The sequence below is a fragment of the Pholcus phalangioides genome, unplaced genomic scaffold, assembly GCF_987345545.1.
Source record: "Pholcus phalangioides strain wild (caught in Gottingen) unplaced genomic scaffold, Ppha-v1.0 ptg000007l_1, whole genome shotgun sequence".
In the NCBI taxonomy this organism is placed as follows: Eukaryota; Metazoa; Arthropoda; class Arachnida; order Araneae; family Pholcidae; genus Pholcus; species Pholcus phalangioides.
In genome coordinates this window covers 33219407-33241957 of record NW_028301600.1, presented here as the reverse complement: position 1 = coordinate 33241957, position 22551 = coordinate 33219407, and the positions used below count along the sequence as shown (strand labels likewise).

General features: G+C 35.6%; 1 protein-coding gene and 3 non-coding genes across 5 annotated transcripts in view; 1 reads left to right on the top strand and 3 right to left on the bottom strand.

Annotated features, from left to right (window-relative positions):
- Positions 1-22551, bottom strand: part of LOC149085206 (PH and SEC7 domain-containing protein-like) — a 148902-nt gene that overhangs the window by 66849 nt on the left and 59502 nt on the right. For both annotated transcript variants that reach the window (XM_089233069.1, XM_089233070.1), the window contains 3 exons: positions 15701-15754; positions 7019-7384; positions 1721-2633 (listed from right to left, as the gene is read on the bottom strand). In XM_089233069.1, coding sequence (XP_089089195.1) covers positions 1721-2633; positions 7019-7384; positions 15701-15754 — 1333 coding nt within the window. The remainder of the gene's footprint in view (positions 1-1720; positions 2634-7018; positions 7385-15700; positions 15755-22551) is intronic.
- On the bottom strand, positions 20013-20086 carry TRNAT-GGU (transfer RNA threonine (anticodon GGU)). Its single transcript has one exon. It is a non-coding gene; the product is annotated as a tRNA-Thr (tRNA).
- TRNAT-GGU (transfer RNA threonine (anticodon GGU)) lies at positions 20292-20365 on the bottom strand. Its single transcript has one exon. It is a non-coding gene; the product is annotated as a tRNA-Thr (tRNA).
- On the top strand, positions 20906-20979 carry TRNAT-GGU (transfer RNA threonine (anticodon GGU)). Its single transcript has one exon. It is a non-coding gene; the product is annotated as a tRNA-Thr (tRNA).

Sequence of the window (22551 nt, the reverse complement as noted above, 5' to 3'; positions counted from 1 at the left end):
TATCTGAAGAAATAGTTTTGTAAACTGAAGTGATATCATAACATAAGAAACATCGAAGAAAGTCAAGATGTAACTTCAAAAAAGTGAGCTTCAACAAACTTCAAAAAACTAATGTCAATGATAGGTTTGTGGTACATCAATTCAACAGATGTATAAAGTCTATAATTGCAGACTAAAAGTGGTAAATATGTTAAGTGCCAAAAGCAAAAATCTGGAAATCACAAAAAACTGTTTTCTCACATAACTATACGTTTCACACTAGTGCCCTTTTTTACATGCACTTTTGAACTACTTAGAGGACTACCAAGTACTTTCACATTTACCACGTTATAAAGCATTGCTCATTGGACACTTTAATGTGAAAAATGGTGTTTGAATTTTTTTTTTTTTTTGGCTCTTACATAATTTCCCACTTTGTCTCCAATTACTTATGATGATTAGAGCCCAGATTATATGCATTTGCATATTTTGGCCTTTTCATAGCATTGATGCATATAAATGCATAAAATCAAATAATTTTAAGAATAAGTGCATATTTTTAAGGTTCATTTAAGCTCACTTTTTTTTTTATAATTTTTGCAAATAAATATTACTCATAATTTCATATAACATCAGGTTTTTTTTGTTTTTTTATCTGGAGGTGAGATTTAGTGAATTAATAGAGATGTTTGTAATACTGTATTTTCCAGATGTCAATGATTTTGTTGTAAAGCTATTTCTAGAGATACGTCAAAAATGTTCAATTTTTTTTAGAAATAGTGTCAAAATTCTTTTGTAACTGGTATTTCTTTACTGAGCAGCTACAACAAACTAGAAATTAAAAATGCCTAAATAAAACATATGCAGAAGCAACTTGCATATGCAGAATATATACTGTTATAAAAATTATGTCAATATTGATAATGTTTTATTATTTATCATCTTCCACCTGTAAATAATCAATAATGCATTTTGTTGTGAACCCCTCAAAATGACAATAAACTTGCCTGGTGCGGTGCTGTCATGTTGCCAATGAAACAGAGTGGAGATCGCAAGAATATGCCAGACATTTTCAGAACCTTTTTTTTCTATATAAAGTGATGCCACGACAAATAGTCAGTTTGTTGGACTTCATTCTCAATGCGAGAACTCTTGTTTGTAGGCCACTCTCTGATTAACGTATTTCGTCAAATCGCTGTCTGTTAATACATGTAAAATAGCTGTTCTGTGAGAATAAATCTGTGATGTCCTGAATTTTGTTTCATCCTCTGCTCATTTCAAAGACTTGCGAGAAAAATTATCAGTAACAATACATATGTGGGGATATTTTTTTTGTAAATGCATTAATAGAAAATATGCATTTTTTTTTAAAAACATACTTGTTTTTTTTTTTTACATGGTGATTTATTTAATATATATTTTCTCATTTTTGGTACATATTTCGGAATTTTTAAATTTTTCAGGATATTTTGGCATTTTTAAGTGCATATTTCATCACTTTTTAGTGCATGTATAATGATAATACTTTAATACTATACCGAGCTCTATAATGATATACTTTAATACTATACCGAGCTCTATAATGATATGCTTTAATACTATACTGAGTTCTATAATGATATACTTTAATACTATACCGGGCTCTATAATGATAATACTTTTACAACAACTGATAAGCTATGTAAAAATTCAAGAGAAAAACTGTTGTTTAGTGTTAGAAAAAGTTTAAAAAATTCCTTACTTTTTGCAAAGATGCTTTGCAACATCAGATTTTTTGAAGCCTTCTAAATTATAAAGACGCTTTGCAAGTCGCAATGCAGATGGCACATCAATAGCTTTAGGGCTATAATGAAAGCTGCAAATACTCTCTACATCAGATTCTTCATCTGCTGAAGAACAAACACATTGACATTCATCATCAGGAGTCTGATTATTAATTTTCTGTTCACTGCTCCTGAAATCATCTGTAGCTGCAGATTGGGCTTTTGTGTTGACTAAAGATGAATCACTGAAAGATGAATCTTTTTCTGGCATTACTTTGACATAGACTTTATTTTCATCAATCATTATATTTGTAACACCAACCTGGTTTTTGTTATTAACAGAATTGCTGTTAGACATGTCTAAAACAGTCTGTTGAGCACAGCTATTTTCTAATTTATGTACATTTGTAGAATTATGAACCCATTCCTTTGAGTTCACACCATTTTCCACTTTACCAAAAGCATTAAATAAGCAAGGTAAGGAACTATCATCATTCTCTGCAGATAAAAGCATGCTTTCAGGCATGCTGCAGCTACTTTTCATTGGACTACTCCTGGAACTTGCAGCGCTGGAATTGCTGCCACTATTGACAGCAATTGGACTAGGTAAACACTTATCTTCAGAAGATACAGGAGCATTATATGTCCATACAATTCGTTCATTTGAAGGGCTGTTTGAGGTTGCATTAACCAAATTATCTAATGCAGAATCACTATCATCAATCTCATATGGTATACTAACTGATGAAATATTTGCTTTTTGAAGGCAGTTGTCACTTCTTGAAGTTCGCACATTAGCACTCACCAAAGAATGAGTTTTGTCAACAACTTTAGTATGCATGCTTGATACTTCTTTAACAACTTCATTTGACTGCTTCAGATTATGCTTGCCTGGAAAAAAAAAATATATATGCATATTTATAAATTTTATCAATCTTTTCATATACATATATACAGGGTTTCCACTCTTATCACTGTCCAATAGTGAATTCTTTAACTTTTTTCTTTCGAATGTTGTCACCCATTATCCTAGATGTCATAGATATAAAAAATTTGTTTTTAAAGAGTGAAAAAATTTGAATTTTTATACAATCCCTGGGGTCCTATAAGTTATATTTATTTTTAAAAATCATGCACTGACATGTTGAAGAAAACAAATCCATAATTTTACGAAAAATATTGACAGAGTTATGAAATGTGAATTTTTTTATGAATTTTAAGCATATTTCTTATCAAAGAATGCATCACTCTAGTCAAACTTTAATGCTCAGAGTGCTTCCATCATCCAGGGATGGTCAGTGTAGTAGAGCATGCTCAATCATCCAGGATTAACTATTTTTTAGGACGAAGTTTTTTAAATGACATATAGATGGCATACCCATCTATATTCATTGTTTTTTTCAAAATTAATTATTTCTTTATTTTCTGACTGGTTTGCTTGTACTGTATTAAACGAGTGTGCATTGGTGAGTAGTGGCAGAGTGCCTGTCTACTCCCAATTATTATTTTGTCTGAGATTATGGGTTCAAAACCAGATTACTTTCTTCTTTTTTTTCTTCTACTGTATTCAATTTGTAAGTCTATAAATTTGATTGCCATCTGCACTCATGTGCAAAATTAAGAGAATCAGCACATTATGTCGAATTTATGAAAAACTAGTGGATAGATTTTAATGAAATTTGGTACGAATACACAGTTATAACAAAGAAAGAGATGTACCATACAAAAGTCATAGTACACACACATGATTCTCAGTAAAGCTCAACATTGCAGGAATATCCAAAATCCGCATTGCGAGATAGAATCGAAAATGAATCTAATATGGGGTATGGTCCCCTCTCACAGTTAGACAGGTCACACAGTGCGACGACATACTGGACACAAGGCAGTTGAGCAGTCCCTGTGGTAATTTGTCCCACTCCTGCAACAACACAGTTTTCAGTTCTGGGATGGTTCTCGGAGGGGGATGGAGAGATGCAATTGCCCTCCCAAGAGCGTCCCAGACATGTTCTATAGGGTTTAGGGCAGGAGATCTGGCTGGCCAATCCATACGCCGAATATTCTCACTTTCCAGATAATCGTTCACAAGGTGAGCCCGATGTGGACGAGCGTTGTCGTCCATGAACAGGAACAGAGGGCCAACTGCGCCCTGAAAAGTCGAACATGGGGCTCTAAGATTGCCTCTCTATACCTCCTAGCAGTCACGGAGCCTCTGTCAAACACATGGAGGGGTGTGCTGCCGTCCAACATGATGCCTGCCCAGACCATGACACCTCCACTAGCATAGTGGCCCATTTCCCTTGTGTGGGAGGGATGGTATCAAGTACCAGGCTCTCTCCAGATGAGTGTACGTCGAGAATCAGTGTCCAGGATTAACTCGACCCATCTGTGAAGAGCACGGTGCTCCACTGAAGTCTGGTCCAAGGCTGATGTTGACTGTACCATGCTAAATGCACTCTCTTGTGTGCTGCAGTTAGCGGGACGCAAAAAGCGGGTCTTCTGGCATAAAGCCCTCTCTTATGAAGCCTTCGGGCAACAGTAAACCGTGAAACTCGAGTTCCAGTGGCAGCATGCAGCTCACATGAAATCTGTGATGCTGTAGCAGTCCTGTGGCACCGAACTGAAAGTGACAAATAACGATCCTCATTGGACGTCGTGGCTCTTCGACGACCATGTCCAGGTCTTCTCGATATGGATCCAGTGTCTTGAAACTGTTTCCACAAATTGCAGATGATCCGGCGTAATATCGAGCTCAGTAGCCACCTGCACTTGTGATTGCCCTGCCTCCAATCTACAGACGATTCTCCATTTCATTCCGTCATCCATACGTTTGTGGCTACTCATTTTACATGATAGCTTATAAAATTTACCAAACTCTTGCGAGAAACACTGTGAATGTCACAGAGGAGTATGAGCACACGAATCGTGGAAAACGCCTCGTGCCCTTATCATCCCCTCCATGGTCACAGTTCTGCCCACACGCATGTGCACGCTTACGTATTCGACACTGAATATTTGCATATTTTTTTGGTGGCATTGTTAATACCTTTGGTTCAATACTTTTTGTGAAAATAGTCAGTATGTGCAAATTCTCTTAATTTTGCACACGAGTGCATCTTTCACAAAAGAGAATTGAAACAAATTTTTTTTTTCAATTCTCTTTCAAAGCGGAGAGCAGCTTTTCTTTGACTATTCCTGCAGCCTAAGGGTTAACAGGCAGCATTAAATTAAATTTGAATCACCAACATGATTTTCTTGAGATTCCACTGAATGTTATAAGGAATAATTGCTTCAACTTCAGTTTCAGTTTTTGTCCTGAAATTACTGATTTCTTTAACATGTAAATGCATGACATTTTTTTTTAAAATCTACATTGGTTTTATTAAACAGAAAATTATTTTTTTTTCATAATAGCACTTGATATTTTTTCCAGAATGTTTGAGATTCGAACCTTAATTTACAAAAAGCAGGATATAAATTTATTTAATTTAAATTACCTATTCTTAAGGAAGAGTAAAATTTAATTTCTTTGTTTATAATTTTAGTGTTGTTTCTATAATTATGGGCAAATCCATAAAATATACAAGAAAATTTTTTCATGGTTTTTTTATTGATATGTCTAAACTGTAGGATTAGAAAGGAAAATAAATGAAAAAAAAAAGATAAAAATCAATCTAAGTCAGCATTCTGCCAGTATATGTTTAAATATTGCTTATCAGACCAAGAAATTATATAAATGATTAAATCTCATAAGTTTTCAGAAATATTTTTTTTACTTAACTTACAAGATGATGGGTTTAACATTTGAAACATTTTTTGAAATTCTAAGTTTTTTCGAAGACAAATGGCTATTGGACAATGATAAGAGTTGACACTCTGTATATGCAGATGAAAAGATTGATAAATTTTTTATACACACATACAAAAAGATTGATAACATTTATTAGGTGACAGAAAAATTCTAATGAGAAATTTTTTATGCTACAGTCAAGTGTCCATACTTGGTACAATTCTGAAATTTGCACTGAAAAATCAACCCCCCTCAAAAACTTTAAATATTGGGACACCCTCAACACATTAAAATTTGGAAAAAAAAAATACCTCCCAACTTGAGAGAGTATAGTTTTGTATGTTGTCTCATATTTTGTATGTTGTCTTATATATAAGTGCCTTAGTTTAAACTTGGGAGAGGTTAAATATTTTTAGAAATGCCCTTAGGCAATACCAGACTGAAAACAGTTCAGAAATTATTTTATTCATCAGAAATAATGTCACAACCTTTATGACAAAATCAGAGAATAAGTTCCCTGATAAGAAAATATCACCCATCACAGCACACATTCAAAAAAGGAACAAATGGACTTATGAAGTAGAAAACTTAAAAAACGTTAATGTGTGTAGTGACTTTGGCTGACACGAACAAACAAAAAACAAAATATTGAAATATTTGAAAAGCTAGAGGACAAAAGTGTAGATATCTCTGCAGATGTGCTATAAGAGGTTTTACAATTCTCTGTATCTCATTTATTGAAACTTCATCTATGTCATCAACATCAGGAAATGAGAACACATCTGTTTTACCCATGTAAGTTCTCATAAAACGCATTGGGAACTGCTGCCCATCTAAGCTGGCAAAAAAAAGTTGTGTGCATGGGGGAATTGGATTATACATAATACATTGCATGTAAGCATTTGAAAACATAACAATGGCAATGCATTTTCTAATTTCAGACAACAGTGCCTTGGGAAAATGTCCCAATTTTAGACAAACTTGATTTTTTTTCTACTCAAGCCAGGCTGTACTTAACAATAACAGTGATAAAAAAAAGAAAGAAAGATTGGGCCGGCAATCTATAGGGGAAACCTCACCTAACATTGCCCTAAATCAGAGGAATCCCCATGTCTAAACGTAACTATGGTGCAAACCTGTGTAGTTCACTGAAAAAACTTATAATTTTCAAGAAAATACTTGAAAAACTTTTCTCAACTGAAACACTATTTCTACACCACTTAAATAATCATGAAGTATTAACACAACAACAAACAAAATTGGTGACCTGCTATAAACATAACTTGCAACAACTGTCAGGGTTACTAACTTATTAAAAAAGTCCCAAATCCTCTCAAGTAAGAAATCTTTAGAAAGTTATTTCTTATATCTTATTTAATTTTCAAAAAATCTTTTCTTTCCAATCATTTCATTTTATAAAATGAAAGTATCAGAAATGAATAAAAATGTTTCTGCATTTGATGTTGGCATAAACAAAAAGACTTACCTTTTAACAAAACTGCAGACTGTGCAATGTTTTGATTAAAAACATTTTTCACGGGTAAGCTTAGTGAAGAGGTGCTACTTTTGGCATTAAGATTGATAATAAGGTCCCCAGTCATCATGAATGTTTCAAACTTTGGTTGATTTGGTCGTACTTTGTTGTGGTCCTGAATTTGTTGCTCAGATTTGGCCATATTAAATTCAGTAGAGCCACCATTGGTATTATCACAAGTTCCTTGGATTTCAGGTTCATAAATTGTTTGCTTTTTTTTCACTGAGGAATTATTTTCTATCATTTCAGATTCAACATGAGTCTTCAGTTCAAAAGATTGGGCCATATGTTCAAACAGACGTTCTTTAACAGAATAATCTGAGTAAAAAAAAAATGAGTGGAGTTTGTTTGTATAAGAGAAAATAATCAATTTTTTTGCCTTGCTTTAACAACAACTTAAAAAACTATTACAATGTTAGAATTTTTTTTTAATGTTGTATAAACTCTTAAATAAATAAAATTTTGAAAATATGAACTGACTATTACAGATTTGAAGGAATGCTATGAAATAATTGAAAATGATGCACCATACACCAATAAACTGAGAATATTTCCTCAGATCTTAGCCACAATTGTAATAAAAAATGTGCATAAAATGTATGCTAACTAAATTTAGTTAAAAACATTTAAACTTTAGAATTGTTATTTAACCCTTTCATGGGCTGTGGGATCTATACTTCCCACCTAATGCTTCTTATTACACACTCCTTCAAGAAGTACATATTCCACTATAATAGTTTTGTCTCGCCATTATACAGGTTGGTAACTATCGACTCCCAATAATTACAAGTGATTCCTTGTGAAAAACTGATGTGGGAAAGTACTTTCAGTTTTTTGATTTGACCCATAAGTTAATGAGTTATAACACTTTAAAAATTGATGGCATCACTTCAAAATCCTGCCAAATTCACCAAACATACACAAGCATATAACTTAACGTTTTTTAAACTGAACAATGATATAGCCCTAAAAATAGAGAAAGCAAACCAATTTTTTTTGTCTCTTGTTGAGTGTGTGTGCACTTTTCAGATTTTTGCAGTTTTTGAGGTCATCTGTAAGATGAATGCAATCGGAAATTTTGTAGAAATGTTTACTTGCCATGCGTTAGTAAAATGAACCTCAGATTTAGCAGTTAATCCAAGTATTTTTCAAAACAAATGTTGAATTCAGATTTTTGAAATTTATACCTTTATTCAAAGTTTAAAATTCATAAAATTCTAATGGATGATCAGATATCGGAGTTCACGGTTAATCTTACTGAAACATGCTATATAAACATTTCTACAAAATTTCAGAATTTTTGGTGTAGTAGGTGTATTTTATATCTTAAACAGATGAGCTTAAAAACTGTAATTTGATAAAATCACATTCAGAGCGTTTTTCTTGTTCACATTTACACTATAATTCATTAATTTTTAATTTCATTTTGAAAAAACAAACTAACCCAATCTGCACAAAGTTTTGCATTTGATTTTCACAATTGAATGAAATATTTTTCAAAGTCATGTTTGAAAAATCGACTTCAAAGGTCATAACACCACTTAAATGAATAAAGTATCGTCAACAATTTTGAGATTTTTTTTTTCTAGTTCCAATTCAAAAGTTTTAGAAGATTTCCATGCTACATCACAGCATTTGATTGTAATTCTGCAAGTCAATTGACTCGATTAACACAATAAGCATGTTGAATGAAATCTATCACAGTTATGAATTATCGTGAAGTCTAACAATTACAGTTTAAATTTTTACAGCATGTCATTTATGTTATGAATATAAGTATGAAACAGTAGACTCCCACTCACAACCATATTTAAAACAACAGACAGTAAAGACATGGCTTTCATTTTGAAAATTGAGAGCTGGGGGTGCAGGTAAGTATGATTTTTTGGGAAAAAATTAAGAAAGAAAATACATAAAAGAGCATCTCGAAGGGGCAACAAAATTAGTATTGCCTAGGGCGGTCACATTCTGAAGTCTGTCTCTGTTAAGATGGACCTGGGGCAACCGCCCCTTTCCTGGCATGACAAGAACAATTATTCTTAATTGGTCATTTGTTTTGGTGCAGTTTAACCTAATTGGTCCTTGTACCACAAAAATCACAATCCAATCCAATAATTACGCCCTAAAATAAACCTTCATCTGAAAAATGACCAAGTTCTGTGTGAGTCATGCCAGCTCTGGAATAAATTTCAAAATCATCCAAATATTTCTCATAAAAAGATAAAGTAAAAATTTATTAATATTCAGTGCAATAAAAATCAATTGTAGTCAAGAGGAAATGAAAATTTTTCATTGCAACATGCAGAAATCGGTATGAAAATGTGACTCGATGAATACAAATACAACGCCACAACAGGCAAAATGCCCAACGAGGCGGCTGAGAAAAAGATGCCCATAACAAATATGGATGTCATACATTTCAAAAATACAGCAACCCAATTAAAAACACAATCACAAAAATTATAAACAATATATACAATAGTCTAAGGTTTTCGCGGCCATCATTTGATAAAAATTGTTTTTTCGGGTTTGAAGACCGTCGTCCGTTTGAGTTTGTTCTCAACGTTTCCCCAACACTAGTGGTTGGCATCATCAGGAGAATTGATAAACTGGATCAAGGAAAACTTGACTTTGATCCAGTTTATCAATTCTCCTGATGATGCCAACCACTAGTGTTGGGGAAACGTTGAGAACAAACTCAAACAGACGACGGTCTACGAACCAGAAAAAACAATTTTTATCAATATATACAATATCAATAGAAAAATCTGAAACCAATAATTATTTTGAATATGTCAATTCACAAAATAATTAGTTTAACTGAAAATTTCTGATCAAATCATTGTTATTATTATACTGTTTCCACAAGTCACCTTCGTCAAGCTACCATTTTTGTAATCTTCATCGACGTTTTTTACACATAACTGTTTCGATGAAATATTAAAATAACTCAAAAAATATTGCCGTTTTATTGATCAACATGTAACCTGATTAAAATGACAGTGTAGAAAAACAATCGCATAGTAAACACTACACACTGTATGTACCTTCCCTGAAAAAATTTGACTTGACAGTGAAAGGGAACAAATTACCACATTTTGGCAAAAGTGTTGATTTGGTTAAAAAAATTTGCAAGTAGATCTCATTTGGCTAACACTTTACAAATCTGCTGATAAATTTACCAATATAGTGGATGAAACTAACACGCAGTTACATCTAAGCTACATGTAACAACAAGGTTATAATACCACACTACATAGAGAAATAAAGTGCCAATTGTGAAGGAAGAAAGCCGAACTTGGCTTCTAATGGGATTGAATATTTCATTCATTTTCAAGTGACACAATCCACTGCTGGCAGAAAAATTTACTTTCGTTAGGTGTTTGGCGCATAACTGACAGAAAAATGACACGACACAAAAATTCAAAGTATCACAACTCATTAATTATTCATCTGATCCTAAAACAAAAAACACTTTTCCACATTAGTTTTTCACAAGGAATCACATGTGCAATTATTGAGCGGTTGATAGTTACCACCCTATATGACTAGGACCAATGGTTGTCAGCTTAAGATTGTGAATTTTCAGGGAAAAGAATACTTTTAAGCCCACTCAAAAGTTATTGAATACTAATACATTCAATGAAATTGAAACCATTTCTTTTTATGGTATTATCAAAACTATAATAAATCACGACAAACATTGACAAATTCAAAAGAGAAAAAAAATGACAAATGAAAAGGTTAGTGAAGGAAATAATTTGAATAATTCTTAAAATTTTAAAACTTCTACGTTTAAAATATCAGTAAGAAAATATGACTAATAACTATGAAATATTATTAAATCATGCATACACCAAAACAAATAACTGAAAGTCTTGTTTTTATGGAATTACAACCAATCTGTTGAGTGCTAAAATGCAAATATCTTTACACTTTATGCAGTCAATAAATTTTTATTGTAAGTATTTTCAAAGAAAAATCATCTAGAGGAGAAAAGTCTATTGTTCAACCAAAATAGCGGTTGTGATACAGTGGTAGATACAATACAATACAAATACAACGCCAGAACAGGCAAATTGCCCAACGAGGTGGCTGACTTAAGAACATCATGGATCCCCGAGCCATTTTTTGGAGGCCCTACCTACTACTGCTACACCACACATGCACCCCCCCCCCCGCGGAACCCCCAACGAATCGGTACATGCAGGAATGTGCGTGTATGTGTAGTGAAACCTGACGTGAAGTTTTTTTTGTTTCTCTGTAATGCTTGTTATGTGTAGTGCTGCCATCTGCCACCAGTTTTTCTAACTACGAGTGAAGTATTATGATTGAATGATTTATCGTTGTAGGACTGTTGCTCTCTGGGGCGAGACTTTTTAACAGGGAGATCGGCTCGCATTTGCACCTTGAAGTTGGGAACCACAGAAAACCAACTTCAGCCGACCACCACTGTGGGGTTCGAACCCGGATCCTCGCATCGCGAGTCCGTCACCCGGGCACCCGGGTGACGTGGCAGTAAGATGCTTGTCTTTACCACTGTGAAGGTTGCTGTCATGGTCCCGGGTTTGAACCCAAGGGAAGATATACACTGAAGAGCCAAAAAAACTGGTACACCTGCCTAATATTGAGTAGGGCCCCCGTGAGCACGCAGAAGTGCCGCAACACGACGTGGCATGGATTCGACTAATGTCTGAAGTAGTGCTGGAGGTAATTGACACCATGAATCCTGCAGGGCTGTCCATAAATCAGGAATCAGTAGGAGTAAGAGGGAGTGGGGATCTCTTCTGAACAGCACGTTGCAAGGCATCCCAGATATGTTCAATAATGTTCATGTCTGGGGATTTTGGTGGCCAGCGGAAGTGTCTAAAGTCAGAAGAGTGTTCCTGGAGCCACTTTGTAGCAATTCTGGACGTGTAGGGTGTCGCATTGTCCTGCTGAAATTGTCAAGTCCGTCGGAATGCACAATGGACATGAATGGGTGCAGATGATCAGACAGGATGCTTTGTCTGTACCTGTCACCTGTCAGAGTCGTATCTAGACGTATCAGGGGTCCCATATCATGCCAACTGCACACGCCCCATACCATCACAGAGCCTCCACCAGCTTGAACAGTCCCCTGTTGACATGTAGGGTTCATGGATTCATGAGGTTGTCTCCATACCCGTACACGTCCATCAGCTCGAAGCAATTGGAACCGAGACTCGTCAGACCAGGCAACGTGTTTCCAGTCCTCAACAGTCCAATGTCGGTGTTGTCGGGCCCAGGCGAGGCGTAAAGCTTTGTGTCGTGCAGTTATCAAGGGTACACGAGTGGGCCTTCGGCTCCAAAAGCCCATATCGATGATGTTTCGTTGAATGGTTCGCACGCTGACACTTATTGATGGCCCAGCATTAAAATCTGCAGCAATTTGCGGAAGGGTTGCACGTCTGTCACGTTTAATGATTCTTGTCAGTCGTTGTTGGTCCCGTTCTTGCATGATCTTTTTCAGGCCGCAGCGATGTCGTAGATTTAATTTTTTACCGGATTCCTGATATTCACGGTACACTCGTGAAATGGTCGTACGTAAAAATCCAAATTTCATCGCTACCTCGGAGATGCTGTGCCCCATCTCTCGTGCGCCGACTATAACACCACGTTCAAACTCACTTAAATCTTGGTAACCTGCCATTGTAGCAGCAGTAACCGATCTAACAACTGTGCCAGACACTTGTTGTGTTATATAGGCATTGCCGACCGCAGCGCCGTACTCTGATTGGTTCCATATCTCTTTATTTGCATACGCATGCCTGTACCAGTTGTTTTGGCTCTTCAGTTTAGATAAGATATTTTCCCTAAATGAACTTGAGGCGACCACCAATGGACAGCGTTTTTGCTTCCAACCCATCTCATTAATGGCAGTAAATTGCAGTATAGTGATATGGCCAGAGTTGGTGTTTGGTGATGTAGTGGTAGATAGTGATTGGTGAAGATTCTGTCCCTCCAAAAAAGCATTGAAGAAAAAATATTTTCTTCCTGCAGGAAGCAGTTTTTCTAGCAGTGATTCTGTTTTCAAAATAGGTTGTCTTTCCTTAGCTATTTAGAGGATACTGTTATCCTTTACCACAGAAACATTTGGGAACAATGGTTTCACTGTTTTTTTTGACAAATTTTGACATTTCAAAAGTTTAAAAAAACAAATTTAAAGTAGCCTATTGTTTAAGTCATATTCAGTTTAATATACATGAAAGTTTCATGAAGATTGATCAAAAATTAAATATTTGTATTGAGGACATACACACAAAGTGACAATCCATTTTATATATAGGATGCATAGGTGACTAGGAATATGCAAAGGATACCACTCAAAAAATTAGAAAAAATAAGACGGGGGAGGAGACATACCCCCCCCCCTAGACAACATAATCATAATAAAAAGAATCCCTCAAAAAACATTTTTTTAATTAATTTTTTTTTTCATAGCACTATTTCAGTACTCTGTAAATGACAGAAATGACCTGGTTACAAAAACCATTTTTGGCAAAAACAGGGTGTTAGCAACCACAGATAATTCTTTCCTGCTCTCCTCACTATAAAAATACATTCTTTTTTGGAATCTTCCATAGTCCAGTCTGTCAATTCTCTTCGACAATGCACAGCAAATTATGAAGGCGTGTAAGTTTTTTAAGAATGACACTATTTTGAGCCCACTTCCAAAAGTACAGGGTAAATTACACAATCTGATGTAAATAAGTCAAGGTAAACCAGATGGTTTTTCTACATTGTCCATCCTTTTTTATAAATGGGATTTGTTTGCATTTTACTGTTCAATGGGGCTTGTGTGTACTACACCATTCAGTGCAGAATATCTCAAGTCTAGGGTGTTCACCCGGAAAGTGAAAGGATGTGGGTTTGATTTCCCGCAAGGGCAGTTGAATTTTCTATCTTTCCAAAAATATATCTTCACATCAGACAGCTGTTAAAAACCTTTGTATTGAAATTTTACCCTGAGCTCCACTTCATAAACTGATACATATTTATTGTTTTTCTGGTTTCCAGCTGGTAGATGCATTGCATCAAAAATTACTGGGTTTATTATTTGCAAATTAGTTGTTTCAATTACATCTCATAGTTTGAAATTTTATAGACAAAACATTTTTTAAATTTTTCTGCAATTATTTTTATCTTTTACTTCTGATTTGGCAAACTGATGGGGTCAAATAGATGATCAAGGAATTAATTCAAACACTGATAGACTTCGAGGAGTTTTATTATTCTGATGGAAAGCATGCCTAAAGCCAGTCGCGTGGATAGTATTAAGTATCATGGGTAAACCTGTGATGGTACTAAAATAAAATGAACTAATTTTGCATGGATCAGGCAGACGAACTGTAGATGTGAAAGAATGCACACATGCACTATTTCCTGGTGCTTTTGTATATATATGTGATTACACAGAACCAGAGAGATTTGTGATACACTTATTCTTATTACTTAAGTTACCTTCTTGGAACAGAATATCAATATTTTGGTTTGAGGAAAATGTTAGTCTGCTTCAACATGGAATGCCACCAACCTGCTATGTCGAAATTTAGAGATGACTTCTGTTTTCTACACAAAAAATCATTGTGTCTGGGTGTGGAACTCTGTTGTTCAATGCCACAATATGAACCTGAACATCCCATATGACACATTTTTGCTCTTTGGAATTATTAGGATCTGTGTAGCCTAGTCAGTTGTAATTTGAGGTGTCTTTGTGAGTTGGCATCCACTTTGAAAATGTTTCATCACTGTAAGCAGAACATCAAATATGCATTCAGCTACAAATACAGAGGCCACAAAAAGGCAACTTGCCCAATGAGGTGTTGGAAAGAAATGAGATAAAAGTGCTCATACCAAACTTTAAGAGCAATATGCAATGTGATGAGAGCATAGCTAATTATTATCATCAGAAATAATGAATGTAAATAGTCTGATAAGGAAATCAATTTAATACACAATAATTTTACCAAGTCGCGGGTCACAAAAAATCCCATCATGGGTTGCATGTGGCCCGCAGGCCAGCTGTTGGCCACCCTTGATGTAAATGAAATGTTATACCCATAATGGTCAACTCTACCAATAGAAAAGTTTTACAATATATGGCATCTGCTGTAGCAGCTCTTGAAGGTATGAACTGAGACAAGAAATGTCCAAAGCAAGTTGTTCTCACAATGCCACTTTTTGAGCAAATGATTTCATGTTACTGATGGTGCCTTGCAATTTAAGTCTGCAAAATGGAATGTATGATGATCAATATTAACTTCTAACTGCCCCCTACACTTTCTTGCTTTACCAAACAGAACTCTATTCTATCACCACAGATCCAAGGTACAACCATCTCCAAAAGGGATAGATTTATGACAATATTGACAGGAATAGTCTAGATGTGTCTAAATATATTTGTGATACAAAATGTGTGTCCACTCACTGATATACCAAAATACATAACAGTGATATGAAAACAAGAATCACCCAAATATCTACTTGCACAACTTTTGAAAAAAATCTTTTCTCTAAATGTATAAAGGGCATGAAAATATAGTAACAAAGGTGTGCCAAAACAAAATATAATGTTATAATTATTAATCAAAATTAGAGTGAAATAAGACATACCTCTTTTTACTTTTAAGGTAACATCATCATTTGATAACCTCAGACATTTCAACACTAAAATGAAAATTAAAATCAAATTTAATTGCAATATTAGTTATCCAATATGAGAGTTCAACAAATTTAGAAAAAAAAGTATTAACTATAAAACTACAGTAAAAAAATTTAATGTAAAATTGACTGCATTTTCAACTTCAAAAATTTTTTCATGGAATAGTATAATCCACTTATATTGAAATTTAAGTTACAAAATATACACTGAGAACATATTTTCATACCAATATCTATAGCAAAGGTACTAAGACAAACTCAGTTAATGTGAGTAGTGAAAAAATCTATGAGATGCTCAAAAAATAGAGCATTTGCTCATATTAATCACTACTTGTTATAACTGACAGAAAAAATATATAAAATTAATAAGTAATGTTACGCAAATTAGAAAAATAAAATAAGACATCTTAATAATAATAATAAAATGAATACGTAGCCACTCTTCCTGCAAAAAGGTCACTAATTCAGAATGTGTCTTTGGAGGTGGAAACCTACTCCACAGTTTGGCCTCCAAAATACCCCACAAAGGTTCAATTATATTAAGATCAGGGAACTAAGTGGGCCGTACAAGGTGTTGCAGTTCTCCGACAATTCCAGCAGTATAAATGGGCGAATTACATCTGGGAACACAGGTCGAGAATCAGGGAACTAATATTGCACCATTGAATGAAGATGGTCGGCCAGAATACTGACATAAACCGATGCTTTAACCCGCCCATCCAGGACAACAAGTGGGCCGAGACCACGGCGAGACATCGTGCCCCACAGCATCACTGATCCCCCTCCATGCTTAACAGTAGGAAGGAGACAGTCAACAACATAGGCTTGTGCTGGCGTTCTCCAAACGTAAACACGCCCATTAATCTGGAATAATGTGAACAACGATTCATCTGACCAGATGACATTCTACCATTGTTGTTGTATCCAATGCTTATGTTCATGACACCATGTTCATTGTTTCAAGGCATTGCATGGTGTCACCAATGATTTTGGAATAGTCGCTCTACCTTGTATGTTTGCTGCATGCAGTTCACGGCAGATAGTTTTTGTCTATACACCATCTTGTAGATGTGTGTTCATTTCAGATGTTATCTGGGATGCTGTTATCTTGTGCTTTCTGGCCACAATCCACTTCAAAACCCTTCTGGGTCTATCAGTCATCGTAGACTTTCGGCCACTGTTATGCTTGGCAGATGATGTCTTTCCCTGTTTGCTATAAGCTGTCATTGCCATCAACACACTACTTCTCCCGACACCAACAAGGGTGGCCGTTTTCATTACTGTGGCTCTGGCAAGACAGGCTCCAACAATCATGCCTCTTTCGAAATCTGTGAGGTCAGCCATAACGAAGTTTTAACGCCCCAATATACATCGTATCCGAACGCTATCACCGCTACGACTAGACTGATGTGTGCATATTATTGCCCACTAAGTGAAACTCTTCCACGCTAGAGGGTGGGCATATATGACAGGTTCCCTCGAGTGTTGTTTTTTGCGCAGGTGTTGACATTATTTTGTCCAACCCCTGTAGAAAAAATTCAAATGCTAATTTGTAAAAATTTTTTAGCTTTTAAAAAATGTAATGCTTATTTAAACATTGTTTGGCTGGAATGCATCAAAATGGTGTACCGCTTGATATGAATTGTGTTGTTCAACCTGTGGGAAAATTCCTTCTGAAGGTTTTTGTAATAAATTCTAATGAAAATATAGATTTCCCTAATACTACACAAATAATTAGCAAATTTTTTTTTTTTTCAAATTTCCTTTATTTAAGATTTTTAAACACAGTTACAAAACATTTAGGGGCAAAGCAAGCTTGTGAGCCCACAAAACAATATCCAATACATATCTGTCAGCATAAATAATGAAAGAAAAAACACACATATATATATAACACCAAGAAATAAGTGGCAACAGAAATGGAATTGATAAACAAAAAAATTTGGCATTTAGCAGAGTATGCAAGATAAAAGAAGATTACATTACAATATCAAACAGATAATTTAAATCTTCTTGAGTTTACCACCAAGACTTTAAATTGATAAAAAAAGATGTACATGAAGATTGTTCTTTTATTAACTGAGGAAGTAAATTAAATATTTTGGGAGCTAAATAAAGGAAAAATTTTTGGAAATGAGTTTTATTTGGCCTTGGTACCTGTATAGTATGACGTCTAAATTGCATTCCAGACTTATGTAATTTCAGATTGAGATGGTCACTTCTTTTATAAAACATTTTTAAACTTTTATAAACGTACAAATGTTGCAGAGGGAGTAGCTTTAATTGTTTGAAAAGTGGAAATGCATGCGTGAGTCTATTTTTACTCAGAATGATACGGATGAAGGACTTCTGTGTGACAAAAAGTGAAGAAAGATTGCTGAAGTATGTCCCACCCCAACATTAAATGCCGTAACTCAATCTAGATTCTACTAACGCAAAATAAAGAAGTTTTAAAATGGATTGGGAACATTTATTCCTGATAAAATAAAATTTCCTAATGTTCAGATTTAATTCTACACTCAAATAATTAATATGTGTTTTCCAAGATAGTTTGAATCTAAAAAAATCCCTAAATACTTAAAGGTGTCTACTCTATTTACAACTGTGAACATACAATCCAAGATACCATCTGTCATACTATGATATTTTAGGACACCAAAATCATCGAAAGTACCAGAACCAAATAACATATATTTAGTTTTATCTATATTTAATTTTAAATTATTATTTCTGAACCAGATGTTTATTGAGTTAAGATCATTTTGCATGTTATTCCTCAAGTTGATTGAAGAGCTTTCAGAGAAGAGCTTTCAAAGAGCTAAATCATCAGCAAAAGCAGTGATTTTTTTTCCTTTCATATTAAAGTTACACAGGTCATTTATATATATTAGGAATAAAATAGGTCCAAGTACTGATCCTTGAGGTACACCAGATGTAATTTGTCTTTTAGAACTCAAAACGAAATTTACTTTCACACTTTGAACTCTGTTAGTAAGATATGTTTTGAAAAATTTAAGTGGCACACCCCGAATTCATGCATATTCTAGTTTGGTTAAAAGAATACTATGATTAACGGTATCAAAATCTTTGCTGATATCTAAAAATAATGACGCAACTTTACAATTACTATTATCTGCTATATACACATTTGAAAGAAAATTAACAAGAGCATCCTCTGCACTTTTTGCCTTTCTGAATCCAAATTGGTTCTCACTAAAAAAATTAATGCTGTCAAGAAATTTAATTATTCTGGATTTAATTATTTTTTCTATGACCTTTGAGAAGACAGATAGTAATTATTAACATTCCTTTTGTCCCCTTTCTTGTGTATTGGAGAAACAGTTGCAAGTTTCAGGCACTCTGGAAATTTGCCAGTGATAAAACTTAAATTAAAATAAACGATAAGACATCACTTAAATATGGTGCAATGCACTTCAATGTTATGGAATTAATTTTGTCAAATCCTGACGATTTTTTGGAGTGTAAAGAATTTATTATACTTAATACTTCATGACTATCCGTAGGGTATATGAAAAAGGATTTCTCAAAAAAATTTAAATTTGAACAATTTAATGAATTACAATTATTAGGAAGATCATTGTTACAAAAATTAGAAAAAAAGTCATTAAAACACTCAGCAATATCAATTAGATTCGTTATTTCACCAGTTGTTTCAGTAAAAACCGTGTCAATGCTGCTATATTTATCCTCACCAATTAATTTGTTAATTAAATTCCATTGAGATTTTGAATCACTGTTTGCTTGAATAAATGCTGCAGTATAATAGTCATTCTTATTTTGTTTTATCTCATTGTTTAACATATTTCTAAATGTCTTGAAATTATATCGCAGCTCAATATCAAACGGTTTCTTTTTAATTTCTTTCAATAATCGATGTTTAATTTTAATTTTTTCATAAATTTTTTTCGTAATCCAGGGTTTTCTTATTCTTTTATTATACTTTACTCTAGTAGAAACATCAACACAATTCTTAATTAAATCCAAGAAAGTATTCATTGCCAAGTTTGCAGATTCACAACTTCAAAATTTGAGAAACAGTTTCATAGCTGATGATCAGTAACAGTTTAAGTAAGTCAGGATTTGAGCATGGGTCAAGAAATTTTACAGTGATGGCGATTGTAGAACAATGGAATAATGTAACGGCTATAAGATCAATTATTAATACCATGTGAACATTGCTGATTAAGGAAACAGTTATTTTCCGGATATTATGCTGAGGTGAGCTCGGAAAGAAAAGTCATCACGTCTCCGCCGGGACTCGAACCCAGGCCCTCTTGCATACCGGGCAAGCATGCTACCATCTACACCACTGGAGACACATGAATTTGCCTTCCAAATTTCACGCACTGTGTTGTGAGGCGCTGAAGTAGAGGCATTAGTAGCCTCTCTTAACTTCAGGAAATGGCCCCCGGGTGGGACGGTTTAGAGCGATATAGATGGCTTTTTTCTCAGCCAGAGATATCAAGGAAACAGTTATTTTCCGGATATTATGCTGAGGTGAGCTCGGAAAGAAAAGTCATCACGTCTCCGCCGGGACTCGAACCCAGGCCCTCTTGCATACCGGGCAAGCATGCTACCATCTACACCACTGGAGACACATGAATCTGCCTTCCAAATTTCACGCACTGTGTCGTGAGGCGCTGAAGTAGAGGCATTAGTAGCCTCTCTTAACTTCAGGAAATGGCCCCCGGGTGGGACGGTTTAGAGCGATATAGATGGCTTTTTTCTCAGCCAGAGATATCAAGGAAACAGTTATTTTCCGGATATTATGCTGAGGTGAGCTCGGAAAGAAAAGTCATCACGTCTCTGCCGGGACTCGAACCCAGGCCCTCTTGCATACCGGGCAAGCATGCTACCATCTACACCACTGGAGACACATGAATCTGCCTTCCAAATTTCACGCACTGTGTCGTGAGGTGCTGAAGTAGAGGCATTAGTAGCCTCTCTTAACTTAACCTCAGCATAATATCCGGAAAATAACTGTTTCCTTGATATCTCTGGCTGAGAAAAAAGCCATCTATATCGCTCTAAACCGTCCCACCCGGGGGCCATTTCCTGAAGTTAAGAGAGGCTACTAATGCCTCTACTTCAGCGCCTCACGACACAGTGCGTGAAATTTGGAAGGCAGATTCATGTGTCTCCAGTGGTGTAGATGGTAGCATGCTTGCCCGGTATGCAAGAGGGCCTGGGTTCGAGTCCCGGTGGAGACGTGATGACTTTTCTTTCCGAGCTCACCTCAGCATAATATCCGGAAAATAACTGTTTCCTTGATATCTCTGGCTGAGAAAAAAAGCCATCTATATTGCTGATTAAGTTGGTGATTTGTAGTCATTTTATGGATCCTGATTAGATTAATTGTATAATTGAAGTTTTGCATAATTTGAACTTTTTGCTGCCCCTTAAATTTCAAATTAATGAAGTTCAGCTATAACCAGTTTTACATGTTTTTTTATTGTAGAAATTTTTATAGAAGGCCCGCAGCCAGTAATCCCTGGACCTGTTTGTCGACCTCTGCCCGATATGCCATTGGTATCCTGTAGCAATTGGGTTTCTGCCTCGTCGCGTCGGGTACGAGTTCAATTTTGTGTTTTCCCACCCTCGCTGGCCGAATGGGTCTTGTGAATAGAGACTTGTGTTTCATAATAATTTGCTTCAATTTCGCTGCTTGTTTTTGACTGAGGGTTTGTGCCCGATCGCCATTCCTAATGCGATGCTTAAAAGTGGGTATTTCACAGCGGGGCTGAAAATTCCCCTCAAGAAGATGGTTGATTTTCCATGTGTTGGAATTCTTGGAACTACATCCTGTCTCACCACGGTAATCTCGGTGCCAGAGTCCACGAGAGCCTTAACCAACTTCCCATTCACGTTAACTGAAATCCTTTCAGCTTGCAGAGATGTTCCCGGATGGAACTCCCCTCAGTTGTCTGCCCAAACGATCAAACCCTTGCTACAATGGCTCTTTCTTTTCCTTCTATTTCTGTCTCTGATGTTTGTGCTCTATTTATATTAGCCCTTCTTTGACTACCTCCAGCTTCAGCTGTGTTGCGCTCCGCAAACACAGGGCAGTTGCGCAGAAAGTGAAACCTCGAGTTGCATTCAAAACAGGTAGGCTGCCTCAGATTCTCCCTTAATTGCATCCCTTTTCTACTACCCTCATATGATTTGTTCTCACTGCCGTGTGGCTGCCCTGGTCCCTGTTTGTTTGATATATCTCTCCAGTTTAACCCCCCTTAGTTTCTTCCTTTAGATGCAATAAATGTGTTGCATTCTCTCCCGAGGTCTTAGCCAACCTTCCCCTTGTCGAATACCAATGTAGGACGCTGTCTCTGGATCCAATGTTTGGAACATTTTATCGGCCACCACTAACGCATCGATGCTTTCGACATCCTGAGCCCCTCTCAAACTAATGTAATGCTGCCATTGTGACGCAAGTCTAGTAGCAAACTGAACAAACGTCTCTTCCTTGTTTCGCCTAGCCTTCCTGAAATTTTCCAGGCAGGTCTGGGGAGAGGGTTGATATTCCCTTAGTACAATTGTGTGTTTTAAGTTCATCGTAATCATCATACTGGTCGCTGTTCATGCATGTAAGTAGATTCACTGCCCTTTCTCCAAGCATGCAAATCATAATCTTTGCTTTTGCTTCCTCCGGCACCTTCTCACTAAGAAACGCTTCTTCTAGGCTGGTAAAAAAATAACTCCAGCCTTCGGGCTCTGAGGGGACCTTTACTGTCAGCATTTTCACTACCCTCAAAACCTCATCTAGGGCTCTAGTCCCCCTATTT